Source organism: Neovison vison, chromosome 1 (assembly GCF_020171115.1).
Source record: "Neovison vison isolate M4711 chromosome 1, ASM_NN_V1, whole genome shotgun sequence".
Lineage (NCBI taxonomy): Eukaryota > Metazoa > Chordata > Mammalia > Carnivora > Mustelidae > Neogale > Neogale vison.
The window spans coordinates 202,490,187-202,518,130 of record NC_058091.1 but is presented as its reverse complement, the minus strand read 5'-3'; the positions used below and the strand labels follow the sequence as shown (position 1 = coordinate 202,518,130).

General features: G+C 35.4%; 1 protein-coding gene across 1 annotated transcript; it reads right to left on the bottom strand.

The window, feature by feature from the left end:
- Window positions 1-7,747: 7,747 nt before the first annotated feature.
- CETN3 (centrin 3) lies at window positions 7,748-27,699 on the bottom strand. The gene is made up of 5 exons (XM_044265769.1): window positions 27,586-27,699; window positions 24,960-25,095; window positions 23,268-23,382; window positions 16,686-16,877; window positions 7,748-8,060 (listed from the first exon to the last, which is right to left on the bottom strand). The coding sequence occupies exons 1-5, from the start codon at window positions 27,600-27,602 to the stop codon at window positions 8,017-8,019; spliced, it is 504 nt and encodes a 167-aa protein (XP_044121704.1). The 5' UTR covers window positions 27,603-27,699; the 3' UTR covers window positions 7,748-8,016.
- Between the last annotated feature and the right edge of the window lie 245 nt (window positions 27,700-27,944).

Sequence of the window (27,944 nt, the reverse complement as noted above, 5' to 3'; positions counted from 1 at the left end):
TAACCTCAGTCTGGATTCCTGGGATAGACAAGTTTCTTGATTGTATAGGAACAGTTTAACTAGATGAACAACACTAAAGCATAGCAAGAAACTAGCATTTCCCCTTCCCTATGGTGCTGAGAGTTGGGGGCGGGTGGTGAAGAACGAGGAGGGGCTGCCATAGGTTTTGACTCCCACCCCAGTGAGAGATACTTCAGTTAATTCAGCTCTTCTCTAATCCCAGGGAGACAAGGGTATAAGGGGAGGGCAAAAGTGGTAAAAAGGCTGCGATTTGTGATGGAAACATAAGTCTTGTCCAAGGTCTCTGCTGTGCATTAGCCACAGTTAATTTCAGGACTCAAATTAACCCCGAATAACTGAAGTTGACTCTTATTTGTCTCTTCTCCCTTCCATCTGGTTTGTGATCTACAGTTTCTAACTTAATAATCTTATTGTATTTGTCTAAGGAAGTCTGCTATAGATCCTATTTTGGAAAAAGATGAGATATAAATTTTAAATAATAAAACAACTCTTTTCAGAAGATTTGCTTTTTCTCTTTTTCACATGAATTAGCTTTTTAGAAGTGAAGATCCTAATAGCCGATAAACCAAGATTAGTTTAAGATAATTAAAAGATCTTTTGACCATAATAGCTTAGTAGAAATATAAATTACGATTTTCAAGTATTTTGGCCAAATGGAAATAGTTAAGTATTATTTTGACCCAATGTTAACAGTCTATGACTTATCTAATTCTCTACTTTGAGATACCCCAGGTTCTCCAAGCATGTATTTCCGTCAAACAGACCTAACACTTGGCTTGCTTATCTGCTTGTGAATACTCCAGAAACTAATGTGGGTTTAGAATTCACTCCCAAGCACATCCTAGCTACTTGGATCTGGATATACCCAAGAGTCCCTAAGAGGACTTGCAGATACCAGAATTTCCAGGATAAGATTGTTATAGGTCACTTGGGTCCACAGACCAATAATTCCAAGTATAGAACAAGTCTGATTATAAAAATTTATATTTTAATTTTTGCAATAAAAAAACATTTTCACAAGTATAATCTATTTTTCCAAAACCAAATGAAGTAAACAGAATGTTAAATTTTCTAATTTCTTTAAATCTTTCCTAGCTTTTATTTAATCTTTGCAATAGCAGTGAAACCAACCAAATAGATTTGAAGTTTTCAATCATAAAAATTTTAAAACCCAAATCTTGCTTTTTTTCCTTTGAAGGAGTTATTTTGTTTTTATTGCTGATGTTGAATAATGTCCAACCATTCCTCAGGACTTAGATTTAACAACAATTATCTCTCAGCAAGACCAGTATAGAAAAGGTCCCCTGGAAAGTTTAGTTTGGGGTCAGCTATTTCAGATTTAATTTAACATTTTATCTTAATGGAAAATGAAAAAGGAAAATGTAGATCTTGCTGAAAGTATGGTTAAGTCTAGCTGCTTGGCAGGGACTTTAAATGCATGAACTTTCAAGACAACCAAATGCATATTTCCTAATGAAAGATTGCTCCTCAGTAAGCCAACCCCAAATCTTTAACCTGCTGTTAAATTTAAGGAGGTCCTCAATGATAGGGAATAAGATTTGGAAATATTTTTATTACTTAGCATTTAGCTGAGTATGTTGAGTGATTTTTACTCTAAAGAGCCATCCATCAAGGGTAGGCCTGCATCAGTAAGTCACCAGAATTTATGTTCTACAACAGTACACGTTTCCTAGCTGTCAGGCTTACATGGACCTTTTGGAAGACCTTGGGGATATACAGTCTATCGTAATGCCATACAGTGAAAATGATCGCTCTTTTCAGAGAACACAGTGGTGTGTTGGACAAATGTTACAAGCATATTAAAAGTAGAAATGTCGGACTCCAGGGATTCCATTAAGTATCCTTATTTCTTTCATTATAGAATAAAAACCTACTTTAAATACTTTTAATTAAGTATAAAATGGAAGTAACCCTGCTGATCCTTGACTCTATAAAATGTCAGTAATCTTCCTAAAATTATCATATAATGAAAAAATATCTTACATATTCTCAGATTAGCACAAGACATCTAGGTTTCCAGAGTTTTGAAGAAAAAGATAATTTGGATTTTGTAGGCAATTAGATATTATTAATAATTCACTTAATATTTAGAGTACACCTCTTAGAGGTAACTCCAACATAAATATATTATCTCAGATAAATCAAAGATTTTGTTTCACTAGTTTTATATTTAGCTTTATATATCTAAATTTAATTAATTCTATATTTCAGTGTTGGATGAAGGTTTCAATGAATGCTTTAACTACATACAGGACAGCATATGACTGAAAACAGAATCAGCAAATGTAAACAAATTACCTACTTCAACTGAATATGGGCAAACCTAGGCTATTTAATTAACCAAGATCTCCAAGATGTAACTAGGCTGTCATCCAGATGACTGCCATATTTCATGCCAAGAATTTCTGCTTGCAACCCAAGTCCTCAATATTTCATCATTCTATTAAAATAACATTTACTGACCCCTTCTCTAGTCAAAACACTTCCACTAAGACCTGGAAGAGCTTTGCTTTATAGCAGGTCCTACTCCATAAACCCTTCTTTCCAGCTTAATGCCTCAAAGACTATCTCACATACCCTCTTACCAACCACACTACTAACCCAAGCTTCCTTCTATTTCCTACTAAGAATTTAAGTTTTCTCTTCATTCAAGCAATTCCCCCCCCCCAAAAAAAATCTCCACAAGGGTAAATTTGAAAAAAAATATTTTCCTAAATTTTACTCTCAAAAGAACAATCTTTTTTTTTTTTTTAAGATTTTATTTATTTGAGAGAGAGAGGTCACAAGTAGGCAGAGAGGCAGGCAGAGAGAGAAGGGGAAGCAGGCTCCTGGCTGAGCAGAGAGCCTGATGTGGGGCTCAATTCCAGGACCCTGAGATCATGACCTGAGCTGAAGGCAGAGGGTTAACCCACTGAGCCACCCAGGCACCCCCAAAGTAACAATCTTCTGAGTCTTCACTATTCAATATGTACTTTCTCAGATTTGCTTGGTATTGCATTTTCACTTAATATATTTCTTCCCCAAACATATAGTTTTTCAATGTGTTGCTCCCGTAACTATAGACTATTAGCTTCCAGAGGTCTGGTATCAAACACCAACTCACATGAAATTACACATGAATGCCATGCTAGATTAGGTATAAATGTTTAATAAATGTTTTTGCTGTTGAGCTTCTGAATTCCAGATTTTATCTTTTTTTTTTAAAGATTTTATTTATTTATTTGTCAGAGAGAGAGGGAGAGAGAGCGAGCGCAGACAGAGAGGCAGGCAGAGGCAGAGGGAGAAGCAGGCTCCCTGCCGAGCAAGAAGCCCGATGTGGGACTCGATCCCAGGACGCTGGGATTATGACCTGAGCCGAAGGCAGCTGCTTAACCAACTGAGCCACCCAGGCATCCCCAGATTTTATCTTTTAAAGGGTTTGAAGTGGTGGGGGGGTGGGAGGTTGGGGTACCAGGTGGTGGGTATTATAGAGGGCACAGCTTGCATGGAGCACTGGGTGTGGTGAAAAAATAATGAATACTGTTTTTCTGAAAATAAATAAATTGGGGAAAAAAAAAATAAAGGTCCAATCCTTTACACCTTGAGACAGTCTATAAAAGTCACTGTAAGGAGAGAGGATAATCTAGTAGCTATGAGTAAGCTCTGCAGTCAGAAAGCTTAGAGTCAAATTCTAAATCCAATTCCTGTTACCTGAACAAGTAACCTAAACCCTCTAAACTTTTGTTTTTTAAGATTTTACTTATTTATTTGACAGAGAGAGGGAGGGAGATAGTGAGAGAGGGAACACAAGCAATGGAGTGGGAGAAGGAGGCTTCTCAGTGGACCCTAGGATCAGGACCTAAGCTGAAGGTAGATGCTTAATGACTGAGCGACCCAGGTGCCCTAAGCTTTTGGTTTTCTTGTGTGTAAAATAAAGTCAATCCAACAGTATTCATCCCCAGAAGGTTTTTAAGATTAAAATTTATAATATATGTATATATCTATGTGTGTACCTAGAAAACAGCAACAATTTAATGTTACTAATTTTTTTTTTTTTTTTTTACAGAGAGAGATATCACAAGCAGGCAGAGAGGCAGGCAGAGAGAGAGAGAGAGAAGGAAGCAGGCTCCCGGCTGAGCAGAGAGCCTGATGCGGGGCTGGATCCCAGGACCCTGCAATCATGACCTGAGCCGAAGGCAGCAGCTTAACCCACTGAGCCACCCAGGCGCCCCTAATGTTACTAAATTTTTAAAGACATTTCCTTTATAAAACTTAGCTACACAGCATATAATATTCATGTGAAAAGAAATATTGCTATACTTTCATCTAAATGCAAAGGAAAACAGGTAGAAATAATCTTCTCTAAAGTAACAATGGTGACTATTCTCAGAGATCAGGTAACCCTATCTCTTTTGCCTAGGAGAGTTCTGAACACCTTTCATCCCAACATTAGTCTCCTCCAGACAGGAATCCATCAAAATCCTTGAGAACACAGGCAGCAACCTCTTTGACCTCAGCTGCTGATGTTTCTAAAACATCACCAAAGGCAAGGAAAGCAAGGGCAAAAATGTACTACTGGGACTTCATCAAGAGCAAAAGCTCTTGACAGCAAAGGAACAGTCAACAAAACCAAAAGACAATTGACAGAATGGGAGAAGATATTTGCAAATGACATATCAGATTATGGGCTAGTATCCAAAATCTATAAAGAACTTACCCAACTCAACACCCAAAGAACAAATAATCCAATCAAGAAATGAGCAGAGTACATGAACAGACACTTCTGCAAAGAAAATATCCAGATGGTCAATAGACACATGAAAAAGTGCTCCACATCACTTGGCATCAGAGAAATACAAAACCACAGTGAGATACCACCTCACACCAGTCCGAATGGCTAAAATTAACTACTCAGGAAATGACAGGCATTGGCAAGGATGCAAAGAAAGGGGAACCCTACTGTTGATGGAAATGCAAGCTGGTGCAGCCACTCTGAAAAACAGTATGGAGGTTCCTCAGAAAGTTAAAAATAGAGCTACCCTACAACCCAGCAATCACACTACTGGGTATTTACCCTGAAGATACAAATGTGATGCGAAGGGGACGTGCACCCAAATTTTTATAGCAGCAATGTCCACAACAGCCAAACTGTGGAAAGAGCCTAGATGTCCATCAACAGATGAATGGATAAAGAAGATGCGGTGTGTGTGTGTATAGACACACACACACACACACACACACAGAATACAATGCAGCCATTCAAAAAACTGAAATCTTTCCATTTGCAACAATGTGGATGGAACTACAGGGTATTATGCTGAGCAAAATAAATCAGAGAACAACAATTATCATACGATCTCTCTAATATGAGGAATTTGAGAGGCAGGGCGGGGTGTCATGGGGGCTATGAATCAAGAAGGGACGGGAAGAGAGACAAACCATAAGAGACTCTGAATCAGGAAACAAACTGAGGGTTGGTTACTGGGGGGTAGCCGTGGGAGGGGGAGGGAGGGTGGCTGGGTGATGGACACTGGGAAGGCATATGCTATGCTGAGTGCTGTGAAATGTGTAAGACTCAGTATTCACAAACCTGTACCCTTAAAGCAAATAATACACTATATATTAATTTAAAAAAAATTGAAAGTCTTCCATAATGGGCACATAGGTTCTTTAGAGAGTAGGCTTTGTTGGCTTGTAACAAAGGAAAAGATCATAGCTGACAAATCCCAAACTATCAAAGCTTACCAGGACACCAGAACAGTAATAAACTAGGCAAGTTAAGCATAAAACAAGTATTTTCTTACATCATAAAATGCCATTGCATGAAATGTGACTATAATGATAAATAAGATTAATACCCACCTCCACTTCCCTGTTAAAGCAAATTCACTCTTTTCTTAATGCCACCCCTCCTGGCTATTTCTACCAGCTTTTCAACTCTACAGATACTGATTATTTACACTGAAAAAAATTATTCATACCCTTCTGCAGGCAAAAGCTTCCACAATATGAAGAAATGAGCTAAGCACTCTTTCCTTGGCCCACAGTAAGAAGAAACAAAATTGCTCGGATCCCAAAGTATTTATATGAAGAATAAAAAGAAGTTATCACTGTGACAAAATTTTTATTTTTATTCCAATAAAGTGGCAGAAGACGATCAAGCCTAGATTTTTTTTTAATTTAATTTTATTTTTTTTCAGTGTTCCAAAATTCATTGTTTATGCACCACACCCAGTGCACCATGCAATACATGCCCTCCTTAATACCACCACCAGGCTCACCAAAACCCCAGTACCCCACCCCTCAAAATCCTCAGTTTGTTCCTCAGACTAGATTTACTTTTATGTTTTATTCTTCACTTTCTTTATTCTTTAATTTCCTGGAAATACGTATTTTGTGATTAAGACATAGAAGCAAATTCAACAGTAAGGGTGATAAAATTTTTTTAATTTCAAAGAATATATGTTGCCCTGGATATTGTTACTATTGTGAGCACTGATTTCATATTCAAAATTAAATTTTAGTATAATGAGCAATTAACTTACTTTCTAGTTAACTATTTGGAATGTCACCACTGTTATTCCCTATTGATTTGTTAAATTTCTAGTAACTCTTTATGTAATACTCTAGAAGCTTATTTCAAGTGCCTCAAATTATTACTGTACTTTAAATTTAAAATAAGAAATCTTAAGAAAGATCACTGAAATAGACAACTTTCTTCCAGAGAGCCCATATCACGAGGAACCAGATTATTGGTGAAGGATCAGTATAGGTACCAATTTTCTACAATCTATCTCACAAAACCACTTGTCTCCCCACTAACATACATATCTATAAGGCAGAAGAGCCCACCAAATACCTGGAAAAGTCGGTCTCTACTGTTTCCTGGTAAATCACAGAATGTTCCTTTACAGGTAAAACAATCTTAAATGATTTCTGTGGCTTAGTTTTCTATTTTCATCATTGTGATGTTTAATTGAGAGATTATTTTTAACAGATCAAAATTTCAAAATTTAAATCTTTAACTTTCTCAAGAAGTCAGATGATTCAAACTGTACTCAATTAGTCTGAGAGGGAAATATCCAGATTTAACTGTTGTAACTTATGTTAAGACACCAGAAATGCTACAGAATATAATATATGAGAATAAATGGGTCTTTACACACACCACTTTTTTCCTTCCAAACTGGAAGGCATGACTCTTAAAAAAGGAATTATGCCTGTGAATCATCGTCTTGTACTGAAACATAAAATGTCAAACTTGTAAGGGAAAAATGTGCTATTCTATTGCTATTTGTATTTTAATTTTTGTTTCTGAAACTAGTACTACAAAGAGAAAAGATCTAAGAAAGATACAATTGTGTATTTACAGATTTTTGGAATTAGAGAACAGAAAATTTACCATACTTAAAAATACTACTAAAATAAACATTTTAGGGACGCCTGGGTGGCTCAGTTGGTTGGATGACTGCCTTCAGCTCAGGTCGTGATCCCGGAGTCCCGGGATCGAGTCCCACATCAGGCTTCCAGCTCCATGGGGAGTCTGCTTCGCTCTCTGACCTTCTCCTCGCTCATGCTCTCTCTCACTGTCTCTCTCTCAAATAAATAAATAAAATCTTTAAAAATAAAATAAAATAAAATAAACATTTTATTAATGAAAGTCTATAACATGTGCATCAAGTGACTACTGATGACGCATAAAAAACTTACAATGTGTACCACATGATTTAATTTTTCAAACTTTATATATATATATAAAAGCTATATTATAAATACAAAGCTAAACTATTAGAGTGCTAACACTACTGCTCATACAAAGAAACATAACAATAGGAAAATATGAATACATAAGACACTTAGTTTTGGTCCCTTTGGAAAAAAAGAACTAAGTTTTTTGTTGTTGTTGTTGTTGTTGTTTTTTAACATGGCTCCAGGCACAAAAATAGAATATAAGATGATAACAGCAACATTCTTAGTGTTTATCCTTGTAATTCTTTAAATGTCACCAGTCATAATAGCAATGAACTCCTCTTGATTTACTGTGATAAGAAAGAAAATGTAAGTCAGAAATGAACATTTTTTTCTCAGAACAATACTAGTATTTTTATATTAAGTAACTTTAATTTTTATATTATACAAAATTATTAATAAACCAAGGCATACTTTTTTGGTTATGTTTGTCTTTTACTTTTTTGATAGGAAGTTGATCATGTTTATTAAGTAGAACCTTGTGAATACAAAAATATATAACATGTGATAAACAATGTAAATTTGTATTCTATAATATTAATTACTGAAAAAACATAATTAAAGTTACAAACAAAAAAGTTCGTCATAACCATAATATTTATATACACTGCACAAATCGTTTTAAAGCTTGGTATTTTTAATTTCTTAAATGGTTAAATCCGCTTTGTAATCTTTATCCTACTAATTCATTTAGTAAACCCTTCCTTTATAAATAAGCTTATTAAATCTATCGTGCAAGTATATTAGAATTCTAAAGGAAAATACGTGACAATTTTTTAAAAAGTCAAATTGTTGTTTTTTTAACTTTATATATTTAAAAGCCTACTAAAGAAAAAAACAAAAACAAAAAGTTGAAACCAGGTCACCAAACCTCAAAAATGTCTAGAGAAATAATAATTTTTAAAGATACAAATTTAATCTCAATTAGCAAGGTAATACAGCGATTATATGTAAATGTAGAAAGAATTACTCATAAAGACAAATCATTAGTTCACCAAAACAATAAATAAAATTCAGTATGATCTTCCAGTTTAGAAATCCAATTTTAAGAAAGCAACCTAGAAATAAATAGGTTAATCTTATTAAATATAATTTTTAAAATCAATATATACACATACACATAAATTCTCAACAGAAATGTTCAGAAAAGAATACTTCGTCTTTGTAAAACAGGTGACTTCATGGGCTCCAAAATTTAACGCATACCTTAACAAAGCACAAGTTATGAATGATCATTTTGATAATGAAAATGAGAACACTATAATGAAAAGAAAAGAGACCTGGATTCCAGTCATTGCTCTGGGACAGAACAGTTCTGTGTCTCAGTTTCTTCATCTGAAAATACTGAACTACAATACCATCTTTTAGATGTTTCTACTGGGTAATAAACAGACATCAAGGTTCCTATTCTATAGTATCTTTTTTTTTTTTTAAATATTTTATTTATTTATTTGACAGACAGAGATCACAAGTAGGCAGAGAAGCAGAGAGAGAAAGAAGAGGAAGCAGGCTCCCTGCCGAGCAGAGAGCCCGATGTGGGGCTCGATCCCAGGACCCTGGGATCATGACCTGAGCCGAAGGCAGAGGCTTTAACCCACTGAGCCACCCAGGCGCCCCCTATTCTATAGTATCTTGATACTTAAGTGAAGGTATTAGATTATATTATAAAATTATTTTTAGTTTTCTTAGCAGTAACAATAGTATCACAATTATGAAAGATAATATCCTTATTATTAGCAGATGCATGCTAAAATGTTAGGGAGGTCAAGTTCATGATATATTTTTCAAACAATCTAGAATAAAAATATATACTATAGACAAAGCAAATACAGTAAAATGTTAATTACTGAATCTAGGTAGAAGGTATAAAGGTGTTCATTGTACTGAACTAACATTTTCCTCTATGTTTGAGAAGATTCATGAAGAAAAGTTAGGCAAAAATTACCCTATTAAAAAACGCTGATGAGATAAAATATGTACATCAGGAATGAAATGTACTGGTTTCAGAAACCACACACAAAAAAAGTTTCAATAAATTATGTAAGTTATGTTTCATAAGTGAAACAGAGAATAAAACAAAGTATTATCTATTATTATTTTTTTTTAATTTTATTTATTTATCCGACAGATAGAGATCATAAGTAGGCAGAGAAGCAGGCAGAGAGAGGAAGGGAAGCAGGCTCCCTGCTGAGCAGAGAGCCCGATGCGGGGCTCGATCCCAGGACCCTGAGATCGTGACCTGAACCGAAGGCAGCGGCTTAACCCACTGAGCCACCCAGGCGCCCCAGTATTATCTATTATTAAAGCAAAACCCAGGGCGCTTGGGTGGCTCAGTTAGTTGAGCGACTGCCTTCAGTATGTCCAGGTCATGATCCTGGACTTCCAGTATTGAATCCCGCATCAGGCCCCCAGCTCCTTGGGGAGTCTGCTTCTCCCTCTGACCTTCTCCTCTCTCATGTTCTCTCTCACTCATTCTCTCTCAAATAAATAAATAAAATCTTAAAAAAAAAAAAAAAATTTTTTTTTAAACTCTTAAAAAAAAAAAAAGCAAAACCCAGCTCTCTGTGTTGAAAAACATTCCATCTTAATGGGAAAAATCTTTATTTCTGAGAAAAATTTAGGTAAGAATAAATCTTGACTTGGGCTTTGAAATAAAAACATATGATCTGGTTTAACAAGAGGTGGAAAGAAAGCTAAGGTAGGAGACCATCAGCAATATAGTTTTTATTAAAAAAAAAAAAAAAAAAAAAAGCAATATAGTTTTTAAAAAAAGAGGGTGCCTGGGTGGCTCAGTGGGTTGGGCCATTGCCTCTGGCTCAGGTCATGATCTCAGGGTCCTGGGATCGAGTCCCGAATGGGGCTCTCTGCTCAGCAGGGAGCCTGCTTCCCTCTCTCCCTCTCTCTGTGTGCCTCTCTGCCTACTTGTGATCTCTCTGTGTCAAATAAATAAATAAAATCTTTAAAAAAAAAAATTAAAAAAATTAAAATATTGTAAAATTAAGTTCTGAGGAGTTAAAAAGAATGAGATGTCCAGAGCTGATAATGAACCATGAATCCATGCATTTCAGTATTAACCATCTACAAGACACTATGACAGAGTAAAACAGAATATATAACCTATATTACTCAAAATGATCTCACAAATTATAGTAGTGATCTTTAATTTTTTCACTTAAAAACATGTTTCAACATGTTATGAAAGCTATGAACCCTTTCTCTCCCAGTTTAAAAAAGAAAAAAATATATCTGTACATATAAAAGTTTAAATAATTTCATCATTATACACTTTCACATTTAAGAACCTGTGACTCTGTCAATCTAAATTGAGGTATCTAGACCAAAATAAGAAATAAGAGTAAGTTCTTAAGAAAAACCACCTTAGAATAATCTGACAATAAATTATTTTAATAGCATAACAGAGCTATGATCAAATTACTCAAAATCTGAAAAATATGATTTGTATGATTTGTTCCTTAAAGACCTAGAACTTTTTTCTCTCACCTATAAAATTACAACAAATTTCAAAATTAATTTTCATATATAGTTTTAAAATCACAAGAGTTAATTTTTGTTATATTTATGTATGAACACTTTAAAGTATTATACCATTTAAATATATTTTAAACTATTCCATAATTTCCACAGCCTAAAACAGAATACTTACATCCAAAAAACTGGAAAGCCGAAGGGAAAGAAGAGGCTAAGCAAAGTAAATTAGCTCCTCTAGTACGAGTGAGCCTTTCAGAAAACTAAGAAAATCTGTATGCCTCTGTACATTTCCTTCTCTATCAATAATATCTTATATCAAGTTCCTATATCTAATAAATCTAGCATAATGCCTACCTTTAAATAGGCACCTGATAAAATATTTATTGAATCAAATACAACACTTCATTTTCCTCTACTCTGCCTTTTAACCAAATTTTCATAAGTCAATCATTTCATAGGGTAAATTCTATTACATGTCTTTTAAATATAGAATTTAGAGAAATGAGGCACCTGGGTATTCAGTTGGTTAAGCGTCTGCCTTTGGCTCAAGTCATATATCTCAGGGTCCTGGGATCAAGTCTGAGTCAGGCTCCTGCTCAGTGCAAGGGGTTGGGGCTAGTCAGCTTCTTCCTCTTCTTCTGTCCCTCCCCACCACTCATGCACATGTGCATGCTCACTCTTTCTTAAATAAATAAAATTAAGGAAAAAATAAGAATTAAGTACCTTAAAGACCATCTGGCTTTGAAGGGGGAAAAAACAAATTTTAGCATCTGAAGTGACAGTTGACTATTTTATTGAATACTGAGTATTGAATATTTCATATTATAACAGCATGTAACTTTCAGAACTCCATAAACATAGAAAGCTAATTAATATTTTACTTTTTAGCCTAAAAGGCAATACAGTGGTGTGGATAAAAGCAGGAACAGGTTATTAATCACTGAGCATTAGTTTCCTCACCCATAGATACATCTATCCTGTGCACTAATAGATAGTACTGTACTTACTTCACAAAAGCTATTATGAAAAATAATGTAATATACAATATAATATGCTAAGCACAGAATCTTAACATATTAACTACTAAATAAGTGTTAGTATTCATTATTTAAAGATGGTCCCCTAAGGGTTTTTATTTTTTTTGAAATTTTATTTGCTTGAGAGAGGGATTACGCGTGCATGCATGGGCATGTACAGGTGGTGGGGTGCAGAGGGAGAGGGAAAAGCAGACTCCCAGGGAGCCTGACACAGGGCTCAATCGCAGGACCCTGGGATCATGACCTGAGCTAAACGCAGATGCTTAACTGACTGAACCACCCAGGTGCCCCTCCCCAACCTTTTTTAAAGATTTTATTTACACTTTGGGTTTTTAAATGTTGTTTTTATTTTTCTAAAAAGATTTACTGTGCTTTATATATATTGGGAGTAATAATAGGGAAGGGATTCTTTCTGTATCATTACCACAGCTTTAGTTATATTTTGCATTATATCTTTTTTTTTTCTGGAACTCCTCCTTTACCATATTTATTATTCTATACACAATTAAAAAAATTTTTTTTCATTGCTCCTAAATCCTAAAGTGTGAAAAATTCAAAAAGAGAGCAGAATTACTGAAGAGCACAAAAAAGACAGCAAGCACTATGATCTTTACCAGTTTAACAAACACAAAGAAAACAGGTTATATCGAAACAAAACTACAGCCCAAAGAATCCAAATTAACAAGTTATTATAAAATCTAATTTGTACTTTGTCAAAAACGGACAGTTTTTCATATAGCTACAGAGACCCATATAAGTTAAGGCAGTCCCCAAAGCCAAACTAATGGATTATAGTTCTCATTGTTTCTGAACATGAAAATGCCTTTCAACAATAATTTCCTGGACTTGCCATAATAAAAGTCATACTTATTTAGCATGCCTTGTTTGAGACATAGATAATATCAAATAGCTACTATGAATTCTGAATAAGTATTTTTATAAATCGCAAGCACATTTACAGATATAAATAAGAGTTTATGTATGCATGTGCAATACTATTATTCATATAGTCTACAGACAATATTTGATGCATACACTCAGACTGCATGCAATACTTCAGAAGGTCCCCACCCCAGAAACTCACATTCCAGATTGGAAACTACTAGATTAGATGAATTTAATATAAGAATATCCCCTTCCTCCCACAAAAAAGACAAATATTAAAAATAAAAGACTATGCATCGGGACGCCTGGGTGGCTCAGTTGGTTAAGCGGCTGCCTTCGGCTCAGGTCATGATCCTAGCGTCCTGGGATCGAGTCCCACATTGGGCTCCTAGCCTGCTTCTCCCTCTGTCTCTGCCTGCCATTCTGTCTGCCTGTGCTCACTCTCTCCCTCTCTCGCTCTGACAAATAAATAAAATCTTTAAAAAAAAAAAAAAGACTATGCATCACTGTATTTTATTTGTAATCAATCACTTGGAAAAAAGAAAAAATGTTATTTGCCTATTAGTCATTTGAATAAATGACAGTAGGATGCCCAAGCAACAGTTATATGGAGACTTAAAGCACGTACTTAGAACCAAATAAATGTTTTAAGGATGCACTAAAATCTTCAAGCAATGGAGCACAGGCATGAGCTCTGAGATTCAAAAGCAGCAAACACAGCAGACTAAAAGGGATGCAAGAAATGGACACATTTTCTAGGCGAAAGTTTCACATCAAGTTTGAATTTAAGAGGCAGCTTCCTAATTGTTATTTTCTTCTAGTGTCAAATGAAGCTAATAACCAAAATCTAGCTTGCATGTGCATAGTAGAGGAAAAGAAAATAACTATCTTTTGACACATGCAGTAACCATTACTAAAGACTTATGAAACAGACATGCCAAGATTCTCTATGCCATTGGAGATAGTACCCTTACAGACCAGGGTTGCTTTAAAGCTAGTTTAGGGTAACAGCAGACAGCTGGGGAAGACAGAAAAATTTTTAAAACATGAAGGCAGTGGATACTAAATCCAAGTATTAGTGTGAGAGCTCAAGAAATCATTTAAATTTCCTCAAGTATTAATAATCTTTATTTTAAAATATAAATAAATCTATCAATATCCTTCAAAGACCTAGTATTGGGTCAGTTGGTTGGACGACTGCCTTCGGCTCAGGGCGTGATCCTGGAGTCCCGGGATCGAGTCCCACATCGGGCTCCCAGCTCCATGGGGAGTCTGCTTCGCTCTCTGACCTTCTCCTTGCTCATGCTCTCTCTCACTGTCTCTCTCTCTCAAATAAATAAATAAAATCTTTAAAAAAAAAAAAAAAAGTTTCATAATGCTTAAATAATATTTACACAAGTATAAAGTATAATAATGTACAGTTCTAAAGGACAATCTACAAACCTGAACTAATAGCTGGTTGCTACTGTCTTGCCACCTTATTAAAGCATGCCACTATTTCCAGTAATATAGGTATTATGTATATATTTATGTATATATGTGTAGTTGATACTGTATCAATATATACCTACTGTAACACACACTCCCGCTTAGGGCTCAAGTCAATAAACATCAGAGTACTCATTATGTTCAAGAAAATGTGCAGGGGAGAGGTGCCCAGGTGGCTCAGGTGGTTAAACATGATCTCTAGGTCCTGGGATCAAATCCTGAATTAGGCTCCTGGTTCATGAAGCAGGGAGTCTGCTTCTCTCTCTGTCTACCCCCCTTCTTGGGTTCGTTCTCTCTCTCTCTCTCTCCCTCAAATGAGTAAAATCTTTAAAAATAAAATTAAATTAAAATTAAAAAAAATTTACACCCCAGGCATTGCACCATTTCTGCCCATGTCTTTAAAAAATAAAGTCTTGGGGCGCCTGGGTGGCTCAGTGGGTTAAAGCCTCTGCCTCCGGCTCAGGTCATGATCCCAGGATCCTGGGATCGAGCCCCGCATCGGGCTCTCTGCTCAGCAGGGAGCCTGCTTCCTCCTCTCTCTCTCTGCCTGCCTCTCTGCCTACTTGTGATCTCTGTCTGTCAAATAAATAAATAAAATCTTTTTAAATAAATAAAGAATTAAAATTTAAAAATTTTTTTTTTAAATTTAAGGGGAATATAATGATGAGTAAAGATACAAAAAAAGGACAATAAGCTTCCATTTAATGTTAGGGACCTTCAAATATCTTCCTTTAATACTTAAAACCACCCTGAAAGGTATCACCCTTCCCATTTTAATAAATGGGAAACCAAGACTCAGTGAACACTGAAAACTTGCACAACATTACAGAACAACTACATAAGTGGTAGAGATCCAATTCAAGTCCAGATCTGTAGGACTACAAAGCCTTAGGCTTTCACACTATGATTCCATACTGCTCTTAAGGAACTTACAATATACTGGAAAGATACACATGTATGTAGCTAACAGAAGGCATTGTATAAAAGTGTCAAAATACTTTGTTCCTCTAAATGGAAGTCTCATAATTCATTTCCCTCTGCCCCTCTCCCTGCTCTTGCTCTCACTGTCTGTAAATAAAATTTTTAAAAAGAAAAAAAAAAAAACTGTACCAGAAAGACAGACATATTAGTAGACAAAACCTAGTAATTAGAACATTCTAGGATTAAGGAACGGTATGATGAAAAAGACACAGCATAAAAAAAGTGTTTCCAGGATAGAGTATATTTGCATGAGGTACGTATGTATGGGAAGTGAAGGTTAAAGCAGAAAAGTGGAAGACCATAGTGGGAAATAAAACTAGATAGGGCAGAACGTATCTTAAAAAGCTTCAAAATTTACTCTGTAGGCACCGAGGAATCATTCGGGATTTGAAGAGGGCAATGACATCAGCAAACCTGTACTTTAGGAAAAGAAAGTTAACAATATGTTAGAGGGTGGAGGCTCATAGGCATAGAGGGCAATTAGGAAGCTAAAGAGACCACATCTGCCTTCTTCATTGTGTAGCCCCAGTTAGCACACAAGGGACGGTATCCAGTAGGCATTCAAGAAAATAATAGGCTATGATAACATTAATAGAAAGAAATTAGGGCCTGAACTAGGGCAGCAGCAGTAAATAAAGATATAAAAAAAGATTCAAAACTTTCAAAGGGCAGAACCAATAGAACTTAGTTACAGTTTAGAAGTACTTGTAGGTTAAGGAAGAAAACATTAAAAGCGGATAATTTACCGAGTAGCTGAAATTTGGAGATGCTTCATCCTCAAAGAAAAGTAAAATAAATTCTTGGAAGTATGGGACCTCATACTACAAACAGTATAGTTGGTTTTAAAAAGTCTGCATCATTCTGAATTAAATGATGTGAAATGTTTACACAAAAAGCCCATTATAGGATGAATAATAATTATATCAAACAGAGACAGTCTGTAATGGGTCTTGAAAATCATTTGCTTTTAGAAAAATTTACTATATGTATACATTAGGAATAATACCTGGAATATGTGTTTTACTTAAAACTTACTTTCTCCATCACCATCTTTATCAAATTCTTCTATCATAGCCCGAAGTTCTTCATCACTCATGTTTTCACCCAATTCTCTGGCAACACGTCGCAAATTCCTCAAGCTTATTTTACCTGAATCATCATCATCAAATAGTTTGAATGCCTTTAATATTTCTTCATGTGGATCTCTTTCCAATATCCAGTCTGTCACTACAGTTAAGAGAAATTTAAAAAATTTTAAAAACTTTATAATCACAAATGCATTCATCTGTGAAATCAACCAAGTGTTAGATAAGAATTAAAGTTGTGAACTGTTCAACATTTAGTTTGTAATAAACTGCCAAATCAGAGCCCCAAAACCCAAAAAGATAAACCTGAAATTAGAAAAATCAAATCCATATTTTAAAATTTAATCTACATTATCAACAACTTATCCTATTATAAGAGTAAGCAAAATTATCTCACAAAGAGGCAAAATAAAAAGGATTATATACCATATTTCTTTAAGGTCTACAATTATCAAGAATTGTAGTAGGCTCCACTGACAGCAAGCACAGAAGTCTAGGAGTTTGAAACTTAGTTGTAGAGATGATATACCAACAAAACAATTAAGACTAATTAGATAAAAGATGTCTGATGTCTAAACAATAATAACATTACTGTTCCTCAAATTAAATCCAATTTAAAGACAAAAGAATCATGACAAATTAATAAAATGCAGTGCCATCATTGATAAAGACACACTGTCAGACAGATGAAAGTTCCACTGATATCTTCATGATTTGAGGAAACTCTGCGTTTTCCAAAAATGAAAAGCGGTTACCAAAAGGATTGAAAATGATTATAGTTAAGCTTCCATACCACCCCACCCCCAAAAAGAAAAAGGAAAGGTCTGAAAGATCCCTCTAAAGTCATGCCTATTTTGTTCAGCAAGATAATAATTCTCAGACAACTAAAATTAAAAGTGATAAATACCAGACCTCAATAGTAAAAATACATTTTAATAGGCTAAATGTAGTAATATAGTAAACAGTATTTTCAACATTTGCAGTCTTTATTCAATAGCCACAATAATACAATTAAAGTAAAAATCTGCGGTATAAATGTTTTTAAGTTACTAGATCAAATTCTGAAACTATCTAAGTAAACATCTTTGAAGTAATTCCACATGCTAGTCTACCACTACAACAAAAATTATTTATGACTTTCACTGTGCCATTAAAAATAACTCAGTCCTGGTGAGGTTTACAGAATCATTAAAAACTTGCACAAATGTTTGTAGATGGGAAGTACTAGAATGTTTAATGCACCCAAAAAAAAAAAAAAAAAATTCAAGCCCACAAAAAATTATTATTGTTTTGCTGCAATGTCATCATGTTTGGTTTGAGTAAGCTTTTAGGATAAGCATCTACGTTAAATCATCCACCTACATATTTAGTAGTTTTCTATTATCCATTAATTGTACCCAAAACGTCTTTCAAGTAACTAATTGAACTATATTACTATAAGTATGCAAATCACCAAAGCTCATAAATATTCAATCAAAAGGAGTTGGCATATATACAGCCATAACACCAAAATAAAATACCATGCTTAACTCTATGGCTCATACTCAACTTATTTTGAATTTAGTCCCAACAAAAAAGCAGGACAAGGAAAAAAAAAGTGTTAAGAAATTTTCTTCACCAATTAAATAATTTACATGACAGGTGAACCAAAAAAGCAGCTTGCTGAAAGTATTAATGTACTTAAAGAAGCAACAGGGTGATGTGGGGAACAGATGGGGCTCCAAGATGTATAAATTCTTATCCCACTAGTGCTTTAATTGTGTTAGTTACTTCAGACTTATGTGTATATATAATCTTTTATCAATACTTTGCCTTAGAATACAACTTTTCTTGGGAATTATAAATACCCACCATTCTGGACAACTAAAACATAATAACTTTATGGTAACTCTCTTCTATGCCTTCATGTTCTATTCCTATTCCACCAAGTAGAATTTAATTATAAGAAATACACTTTTTGGGCGCCTGGGTGGCTCAGTGGGTTAAGCCGCTGCCTTCGGCTCAGGTCATGATCTCAGGGTCCTGGGATCGAGTCCCGCATCGGCTCTCTGCTCAGCAGGGAGCCTGCTTCCTCCTCTCTCTCTCTGCCTGCCTCTCTGCCTATTTGTGATCTCTCTCTGACAAATAAATAAAATCTTAAAAAAAAAAAAAAGAAAGAAATACACTTTTTTTCCAATGAAAATAAGTCAACTAACAAACAATTAAGGTGGGTTCAATCTAATTCACAAATTTCTGTCCAAGAAATCTACTTTCAAAAAATTATACTACCAGAAATATATTTCCTCAAATTAGTTAGACCTTATACATTATAAAACTCAGTAAAGGGGCGCCTGGGTGGCTCAGTTGGTTAAGCGGCTGCCTTCAGCTCAGATCATGATCCCAGGGTTCTGGGATCGAGCCCCACATTGGGCTCCCTGCTCAGTGGAGAACCTGCTTGCTTCTCCCTCTCCCTCTGCCTGCCTCTCTGCCTATTTGTACTCTCTCTGTGTCAAAACAAACAAACAAACAAACAAACCTTTAAAAAAACTCATTAAGAACACAGCACATTTTAAAAAAACACATTAAAATTTATCAAAAATCATTAAAAGTACTGCTAGAAAAACACTTTCAACTTTATTTCTCATTGTCTTTTGGGGGTCTTTATACAAAAATACAAGTTACTTTAAACTCAACATTTAAGAACCCAAACTCCTACTATCACCAAGATAACTGGTGATGCCCCACCTCAAAATAGAGAATAGCACCATTCACAGATAATCTCCCATATTTGAAGTCTGAGTATTTTGAATCCCATAAACCTAACCTGTGATTATGAGGACACATTTTTTACTCTTAAATGTTTCTTTTCATTCTTACACCCTCAGCATAATATGTTATTTTCCTGTCTGCAGTCTCTCTTCCCTCCAACCCATCTTTAAAACTCTTAACAGAGTTACCTTTGTAAAACACTTCACCTTCTCTTCCTCAGAAACTGAAAATGATCATCTGCTGACTAAAGTCCAAGCATTACACATGATGCAACAAGACTTTACTTATTGGGCCCAATTCTATCCTTCCATTTCCCTAACCTCAACAACAGGAGACTACCTGAAGTTTCCCATACTATACTTCTACCATTCCACTCTTTGTTGATGCTATTTTCTCTGCCTGCAATGTCTTTTGCTACTCGTTCCTACAGTCTTCTCCTTAGGATGAAATTCTATTCACATCCCCAAAGGTCTAAATTAAAACTCACCTCTGCAAAGTCTTCTTCAATTGCTCTAGACCTGGAATTGACAATTCTCTTTGTTTTTGTTAAGTGCCAGATAGTAAATATTTTTGGCTTTGAGGAAAGTATAAGATCTCTGACTAAACTACTTACTCTGCCATGACAGCACAAAAGCAGCATAAAAGATGAGGTAGTGTGGAAACAACAGCTGAATTTGGCCTAAGCGCTGTAGTTGGACAACTCTTGCTCTAAACAAAATTAAAACTTACCACAGAACACTACAGCTTGTTATTACCTACATTTAAATGGTAAGCTCCTTGAAAGAACCTTTTAAATGCAGTCTTTTTTTTTTTTTTTTTTTTTTTTTTTAAGATTTTATTTATTTATTTGACAGAGACAGATCACAAGTAGGCAGAGAGGCAGGCAGAGAGAGAGAGGAGAAAGCAGGCTCCCTGCTGAGCAGAGAGCCCAATGCGGGACTCGATCCCAGGACCCTGAGATCATGACCTGAGCTGAAGGCAGCGGCTTAACCCACTGAGCCACCCAGGCTGAAAGAACCTTTTAATAACTTTTAATTCCCCTCCTTCAACCCAGTAAAGTACCTAATGCCAAAAAAATTCAGCAAATGTTTGTTAAATAAGCAAAGCAAAGACAGTAATGCAATATTCTATTATAAATAGGCAATGGAATAATTAGTTTGTGTCCCCCCAAAAATGAGTACAAACACCTGACTTAACTTGGTCTTACTTTAAAGGAGCAATTCCTAAAACACCTTTGATACTACTCACTAACCTCAAGCAGCCTAGATTCTTAACTTACATGAAACATACTTTAATATTTTTTTCTAACATTGGGAGAATTCTGGTTCAGTGTTAGACTTCATCTAGAAACATCTGTAGAACAATATCCTTCAATAGTAACAGACAATACAGAAAACTAAGACTCAAATGCTCTGGTTTGGAGTTATTTATTCCAAAGGGTAAAATATACATTCAACTGTGCTGTTATTATTGAAAAATAATTAACAAATGGAGAGAGTACATAGTTCTTGACTGTGTATTTCTAAACAGTAATAAATTTTTATTTGACTACTCAGATTTTTAATAGGTAGTATGAGGATAGCTAAAATATGTGCTAAGCTGGTCAAAAGTTCTATCTTTGAAAGTCAGAGCACAGTTTAGTCATGATCATTTATTCTGGAAAGATCCCACTATCAGTGCTCGGTTTATAATACAGAAAAGATAGAGGATCAGGAAAAGGTGAAAATGGCATGGGACTCTGACTTCAACTGCTAATAAAATCGCAATTTCTTTTTTCTTTTTTTTAAGATTTAATTATTTATTTGAGAAAGAGAGAATGAGAGAGAGCAAGCATGAGAGGAGGAAGGTCAGAGGGAGAAGCAGACCCCCTGCTGAGCGGAGAGCCTGATACGATCCCAGGACTCCAGAATCATGAGCTGAGTTGAAGGCAGTTGCTCAACCAACTAAGCCACCCAGGCACCCTAAAATCACAATTTCAAAAACTGTATTTTACTTAAGATGAAATAATGTGTTGAATAAAATTATTAATGATGATATAATGCCTAACATAGCCCACAACTATGAAAAGAAAATAATCAGAAAAAGATAAATACATGAGTACCATACTTTTTATGTTCCAGTGATGCATACAAAATCATTACTAGACACTAAAAGTGAAACAAAGACAATTTTTAAAAGTAGTAATAACAAATACCTAATAGTACTTTCTGTAACTAGGCCCCTTTCTAATAAGCACTTTACTTATTAACTTATTTACTCCTCCCAAGAACCCACCAGATAGTATAACTATCCCCATTTTATAGCTGCAAATGAGACACAGACAACTAAAATGACCAAGTTAAACAGCTAGTAAGTAGCAAAACCAAGATATGAACCCAGGCAATCTGCTTCCAAAATGTCCATGCTAAACCACTACATTGTACCAAATGTGCCTGAATTGTAGCTCTTTCCTAACAATATCATTGCCACTATATCCTAATACCCATTTCTATAAATCAACAATCTAAGTAAGAACTTGGACTAAGATCATAAACTATAGAAGAGTTTCAATACTGAAAAACTAACGGGATAAAGATGGCTCCCTCCCTCTGCTCAAAGTAAATAAATCTACAGATTAGAAGAAAACAACATAATATACTCCCCAAAGGGATTAGCTGCCTTTCTGAAGTTATTCCTAGTTGACAAGGTGGGGATCTTCTGTGTCATGCTTTCTTTCTCTTTTAGATTTATCCTTTAACTTCCTTCTTCCTCACCTTGATTTTGAATTTTCAGATTATTTAATGGTATGAATCTCTTTTCCAAACTGCCATTTCTTTTTGCTTTCTATATTACTTCTTTCTGAATATTTACACAAAGTTTTGTTATGTGTAACTGGATTTGTTCCTACACTTTTAAAATATCTAAATATAACTCTATGATATGCTTATATCATGACCTATATAAAGTTGTATTACTGCTTTAGAAAATTTAATTTTAAAAACCCTGAATATATGTACATTCCATGTATAATATTCTAAAGACTATATTTAAATCATAATAGCAAAGTCTTTGCCTTCCAGAATCTTCTATTCTAAAAAAGCCTGATACATGCTTTAACTATTTCACTAAAATCAACTATATGAAAATTCAATCATATTAAACTCACGGCACAGTATGCTTACTTAGTTGTTCTAAAATGTTTTCTCCTGCTTGAGTTTGCCAAATGCCTCCTTTACTATAACCCCTCTGCCCTCAACTTTAAACAGATGACTTTATTCACTAAGATCAAGTCATACAGTATATGTAGCCCCTTGTAAGCTTTGTCAACCTGATGGCATGCACTTCACCTACAGTCAAAGATACCAAATGCTAAAGGTTTTCTCTTCTCCCACTCTGCCAACAAAAATCACAAACCAGAATGGTCTTAGGAAATATTTTCCAAACAAAAGGATACTGAATTTTCTGTTTTACTCTTAGAAAATAATTTTTGATCACCCTTTTAGTTTTATCACATAATATAAACACACATTACTTAGGAAGATTTCTTTCCACAAAAAACTATACAATAGTTCCTTGATTAGAATCTTCAGGATAAAAGACAAAATGATAACTACCATAATGAAACTGTAAATCTTATTTTTTCTTCTTTAAAGTAAGAAGAGTGCTCCCAAACCCCCATACAATAACTATATTATACAGCAATGTTCAATAACAAGATTCCATAACCCAGAAAATCAAAAAAATACTAATATTAATGGATAATTTCCTAACAAGTGCTAATTACAAAGACTATTAAAGTACACACCAACTTCATTAAAATCTTCAAAGGTGATTTTCCCTGTGGCTTCTCTGTCATAATCTTTAAGAATCTTCAGCACATCAGCTTTTTTTACATCAAACCCCAAGGCTCTCATTGCCACCTTTTGGAATAAAAGGGAAAAGCAAAATTATAAAGCACTCTTTCGAAACAAGTGACTTCCAATTCTTAAGTAAATTTTTACAACTTAGGGATGTCAGCACATTAATAAAACATTTAATTCTTTTGCAAGTTTTAGGTCTCTAAAAAAATCAAAATTATAGTTTTTCTCCATTACTGAAGCTAAACAAATTTTTTTCATTTATATATCCTTTTTTTATAGGACAAGCCAAATGTTTATAAAATATACTATACAATGGACTGACTTACTATACAGATCATTTTAACAAGTTATTTATTCTCAAATGATTAACAACCCAAATGAAAAAAAGGCATAGCATAAGTATTAAAAATTTATACAAGAAGAGACAAAAAAATTAAAGTAAGAGTTATCCTGAGACTCTACATGATTAGTTATTCAGTATAAATAGTCCAGGCCCCTGAGTTTAAAGAAAGAGTAGATCTTGTTACTATTAACGAGAAAGGAGAGACATGATACTGATTAAAGAAGTCTTACTTGGAAAGGTCATCTGTTCTCTGATGAATGGATGAAATAAAGTAGAAGAGCACTGAGAAACTGGCTATAAAACAGACACTGGCTTGAGGACAGTGAATAGAGCAGCTTACCTTACCTGAACAGGAAGAGCTCAGGTGTAAATAAGCGATCAGCAAATGAGAAAAGTAGACAGTAGTAAAAGTGAGGGGAGCAGTCAATAAAAACCAAAGGTATCTGAACTTTATGCAGTGTACAATGAGGAGCCACTAAAGGTTTACGAACAATGAACAATATGAGGAAATAATCTTAGAAAGATTAATCTAATGGCAGTTTACAGAGTGAATGAGAAATGGAGGAACCATTTAGGAAGATCCTGGTATGAAATAAGATCCCAAACCAAGATATTAACAATAGCTAACAAATGGAAGAGACATTATAAAAGAAGAATTGATCAAAGCTGGGATACTGGGGGAAAAAAAAAAAAATGTGGAAAAAGAGAGCTAAAGAGCTACCAAAATGTTGCCTTTCTCATGCTGAGTGGGAAATCTGTACTAGGCTAAACAAACTCTTGCATCTTTATAAATTATTCTAGGCCCTAAGGTTGACATTCTCCCTTGTTAGCATTTGTCAACATCAGACATCACTTATACTGTTTGCAGCAGATAAAGTATGTAAAGAATGTATTATTAACATGTTCAAATTAAAAGACAAATAACACTCACAATGTGAGAAAAGAATGAGTTACACACACACAAAAAAAGTTAGAACTATTTAAATCCTATGGTATGAATTATTTTTATTATGTGAATGAAAAATAAGGCCCTCCATAGTAGTGTATTTTTATATTTAAAATACTATTTACTTTACAATGTGAAAAGTCTAAAAAGATGTTAGGATTTTATTATACTAAATAGTAAATTTTTATTTTTTAATTTTAATTTTTTTATTTTATTATAATTTTATTACAGCATTTAACTGTGGACATCTAAAATGGTTTCATATGTCCACAACCATTTTAAATATTTTAGTCCAAAATGCAAATCATTTTAACAGAAAAATATACATTTTGAAGTACATACTATTACCTTTAATTCATGATAATCTATTGCTTCATCTTTGTCTGTGTCAAACAGTTCAAAAGCATCTTTAATTTCTTGTTTCTGTTCTTCAGAGAGTTCTCTTCTTTTTTTCCTCTTTGTTTTGTCTACTACTAGCTCATTTCTATGAAAAGAAAAAAATCTATTCAGTCTATTTTAATCCAATGCATCTAAATGATTAAAATAAGATTCCAAAACACAACAAAAAAATTAACCAATGAATAATTTTTTAAATTTCTACAAAGGAAGTATTTGGGAGAAAAATGAAGAAATTTTCCGTACATGAGTCAAAGCCTTGATTACCCCACAGTCTAGCTGCTATAAATTTGCATTTCCAAAACTGAAAAGTGTTACAGGTTATTATAAGAAATGAGGACCTAACTTTCTCTCCTTCTGGCTTCATACTTATTCTCAATGCTATTAACGTGGAAGAAATAAGATCTGTGCATAAAAAACATTTCTTTCATGACAAAAATCCCAACAAAAAACCAAAACACTCATACTTACAATTCACATTACTCTACCACATAGTGTTTAAAAAAAAAAAAAAAGGAAAATTCATAATTGATGATAACTATATATTTGGTTTATTTTTGAGAGCATTTGTAAGTTATCAAAATTACTACCAAAAGGGCATATAATTTAACAATTTACAAAGTTTTTTGCATTGTAGGTTAAGTGATTTAGATTACACATTTGTAATGGCCTTTATTTACAATTTCTTCCACTGATACTAACAAATCAACCAAAATACTTAAGTCTAAATATACCATGAGAATCAAATGCCAAAAAAAAAGTATATTTGGGCTAATTTTCTATAATATAAAGTGAAGAGTCAATGGTTTTGTAAATCTCACTTGTAAATTTAGACTTAGTTTCTCATAAACCCTGGAATATTTTTTTTTAAAGGAAATTTTATTTAAAAAGCCAGAAACGGGGCGCCTGGGTGGCTCAGTGGATTAAAGCCTCTGCCTTCGTCTGGGATCCTGATCCCAGAGTCCTGGGATTGCGCCCCATGTAGGGCTCTCTGCGCCACAGGGAGCCTGCTTCCTCCTCCTCTCTCTCTCTACCTCTCTGCCTACTTGTGATCTCTATCTGTTAAATAAATAAATAAAATCTTTAGGAAAATAAATTAAAATTAAAAATTAAAAAAAATAGGACGCCTGGGTGGCTCAGTTGGTTGGAGGACTGCCTTCGGCTCAGGTCATGATCCCGGAGTTCTGGGATCGAGTCCCGCATCGCATCGGGCTCCCAGCTCCACGGGGAGTCCGCTTCTCTCTCTGACCTTCTCCTCACTCATGCTCTCTCACTGTCTCTCTCTCAAATAAATAAAATCTTTTTTTAAAAAATTTTTTAAAATAAAAATAAAAAGCCAGAAATGTCTTAAGAGATACTGATCTTAGTGTTTCAAAATTTCAAAGGCGGCTGCAACATCCATATGAGAACACGTTTTGAAACCAAATATCAAAAAACTTTAAAATGTAAAACTTGGTTGAATTTAATAAAACGTGTTATTTGCTTGTGTTTCGCTCTCTAAAAATCTACAACAGGGGCGCCTGGGTGGCTCAGTGGGTTAAGCCGCTGCCTTCGGCTCAGGTCATGATCTCGGGGTCCTGGGATCGAGTCCCGCATCGGGCTCTCTGCTCAACAGGGAGCCTGCTTCCTCCTCTCTCTCTGCCTGCCTCTCTGCCTACTTGTGATCTCTCTCTGTCAAATAAATAAATAAAATCTTAAAAATAAAATAAAATAAAAATCTACAACAAAAGGCAAGTGATGAGTAGAACGTGATCAGAAGAGGTATAATAAATAAAGCTGAGGAAAATCTTTTTTCACAAGAGACCGGACTTCACACAAGCGTGGTCATTCCCGGGGTCATTTTCTCTGGACTGCCAAGTCCACCACAGACCTACAACTGCTTCCAGGCAAGGCTACCACCATAATCTCTCAGACGAACGAGGCACCTATTTAGAGACGCGTAACTACCTGTTTTTAAGGTAAAACGTCTACCTGGCGCTGGGGGCAACAGACAAGGGGGTTAGAGGTTGGAAGAGAATGAAAGGTAAAGAAACTCAAAAAAACTGAAAGCCCTAAGAGAGAGATTACCAGTTAAAGTCATTTAAGTGGGTCTCCGGTTATACCTTCAAACAGAGACCCAAAATAAGAGCAAGGAACGGTTTTATGTTATGGCTAAAATTTATAGTTTCAGGACGGCATCACCGCAGCTGAGGTGGGGCCGCAGACCAAGAAGGCGGAGCTGAACCGAAGGACGGAGGCTCCCCGGCCTGATTTCTCGCAGAAACACCGCGAGAAGAAACATCGCGATATTTCACTCTCTCCTCTCAACTGGAACCACCCACCCTTTTGATGGTGCAAAGGCCAAAGCGCTGATAGACGTTAACTAGCTCAACAAAAATGCACGGGATTCATCACCTGCGAGACACCAGGGGCCCCAGGGTGAGGGATCCGGGCCCGGGAAGGTTGGCGGAGGCTCCTCTCCCACGTCCCAACCTGCACCGCCTTCCTCGCCTCGGCCCCAACTACCTCCCTTCCACACACACCCGCCCTGGGGCCCGCTGCGGGGTGTGGAGAGCATTGCGGCCTCCTCATTACCGACCTCAGAGCTAAACTCATTTTCTCTTCGGACAGAGACGTTCCTCTCAAGAACGATTTTAACGCCCTACCCAAGGCAGCACAACTTCCACAAGCCGTTCAACAGACAACCACGACCTCAGCGGCCTCAAGGACCTCCCACAAGGTAGACACTTCTGAGCCGGATTGGTTGACATTGCTGACGTCCTGCCCATTAAGGCGGAAGCGTCACGATTCCTCTGCTCTCATTAGGCATATTTCGCGTCAATCAAGCAAACGGCCCTTCCCTCGCCTCCTGCGGCCCCTCCCCCCGCCCTCCGGATTGGCCTGTTGCGGTTTCCCCGAATCCTTTGCGGAGCTGGGATTTTGGTATTCGCGTGGTGC

Bases quoted from the DNA above. Each gene is read 5' to 3' on its own strand.
- CETN3 (XM_044265769.1), bottom strand. The intron at 16,878-23,267 runs GTGTGTACTTTA...TCTTAACTGTAG, and splicing joins TGAAGATTTTAATGAAGTTG to TGACAGACTGGATATTGGAA. The intron at 8,061-16,685 runs GTAAGTTTTAAG...TTCTTATCACAG, and splicing joins TAAAGATGGTGATGGAGAAA to TAAATCAAGAGGAGTTCATT.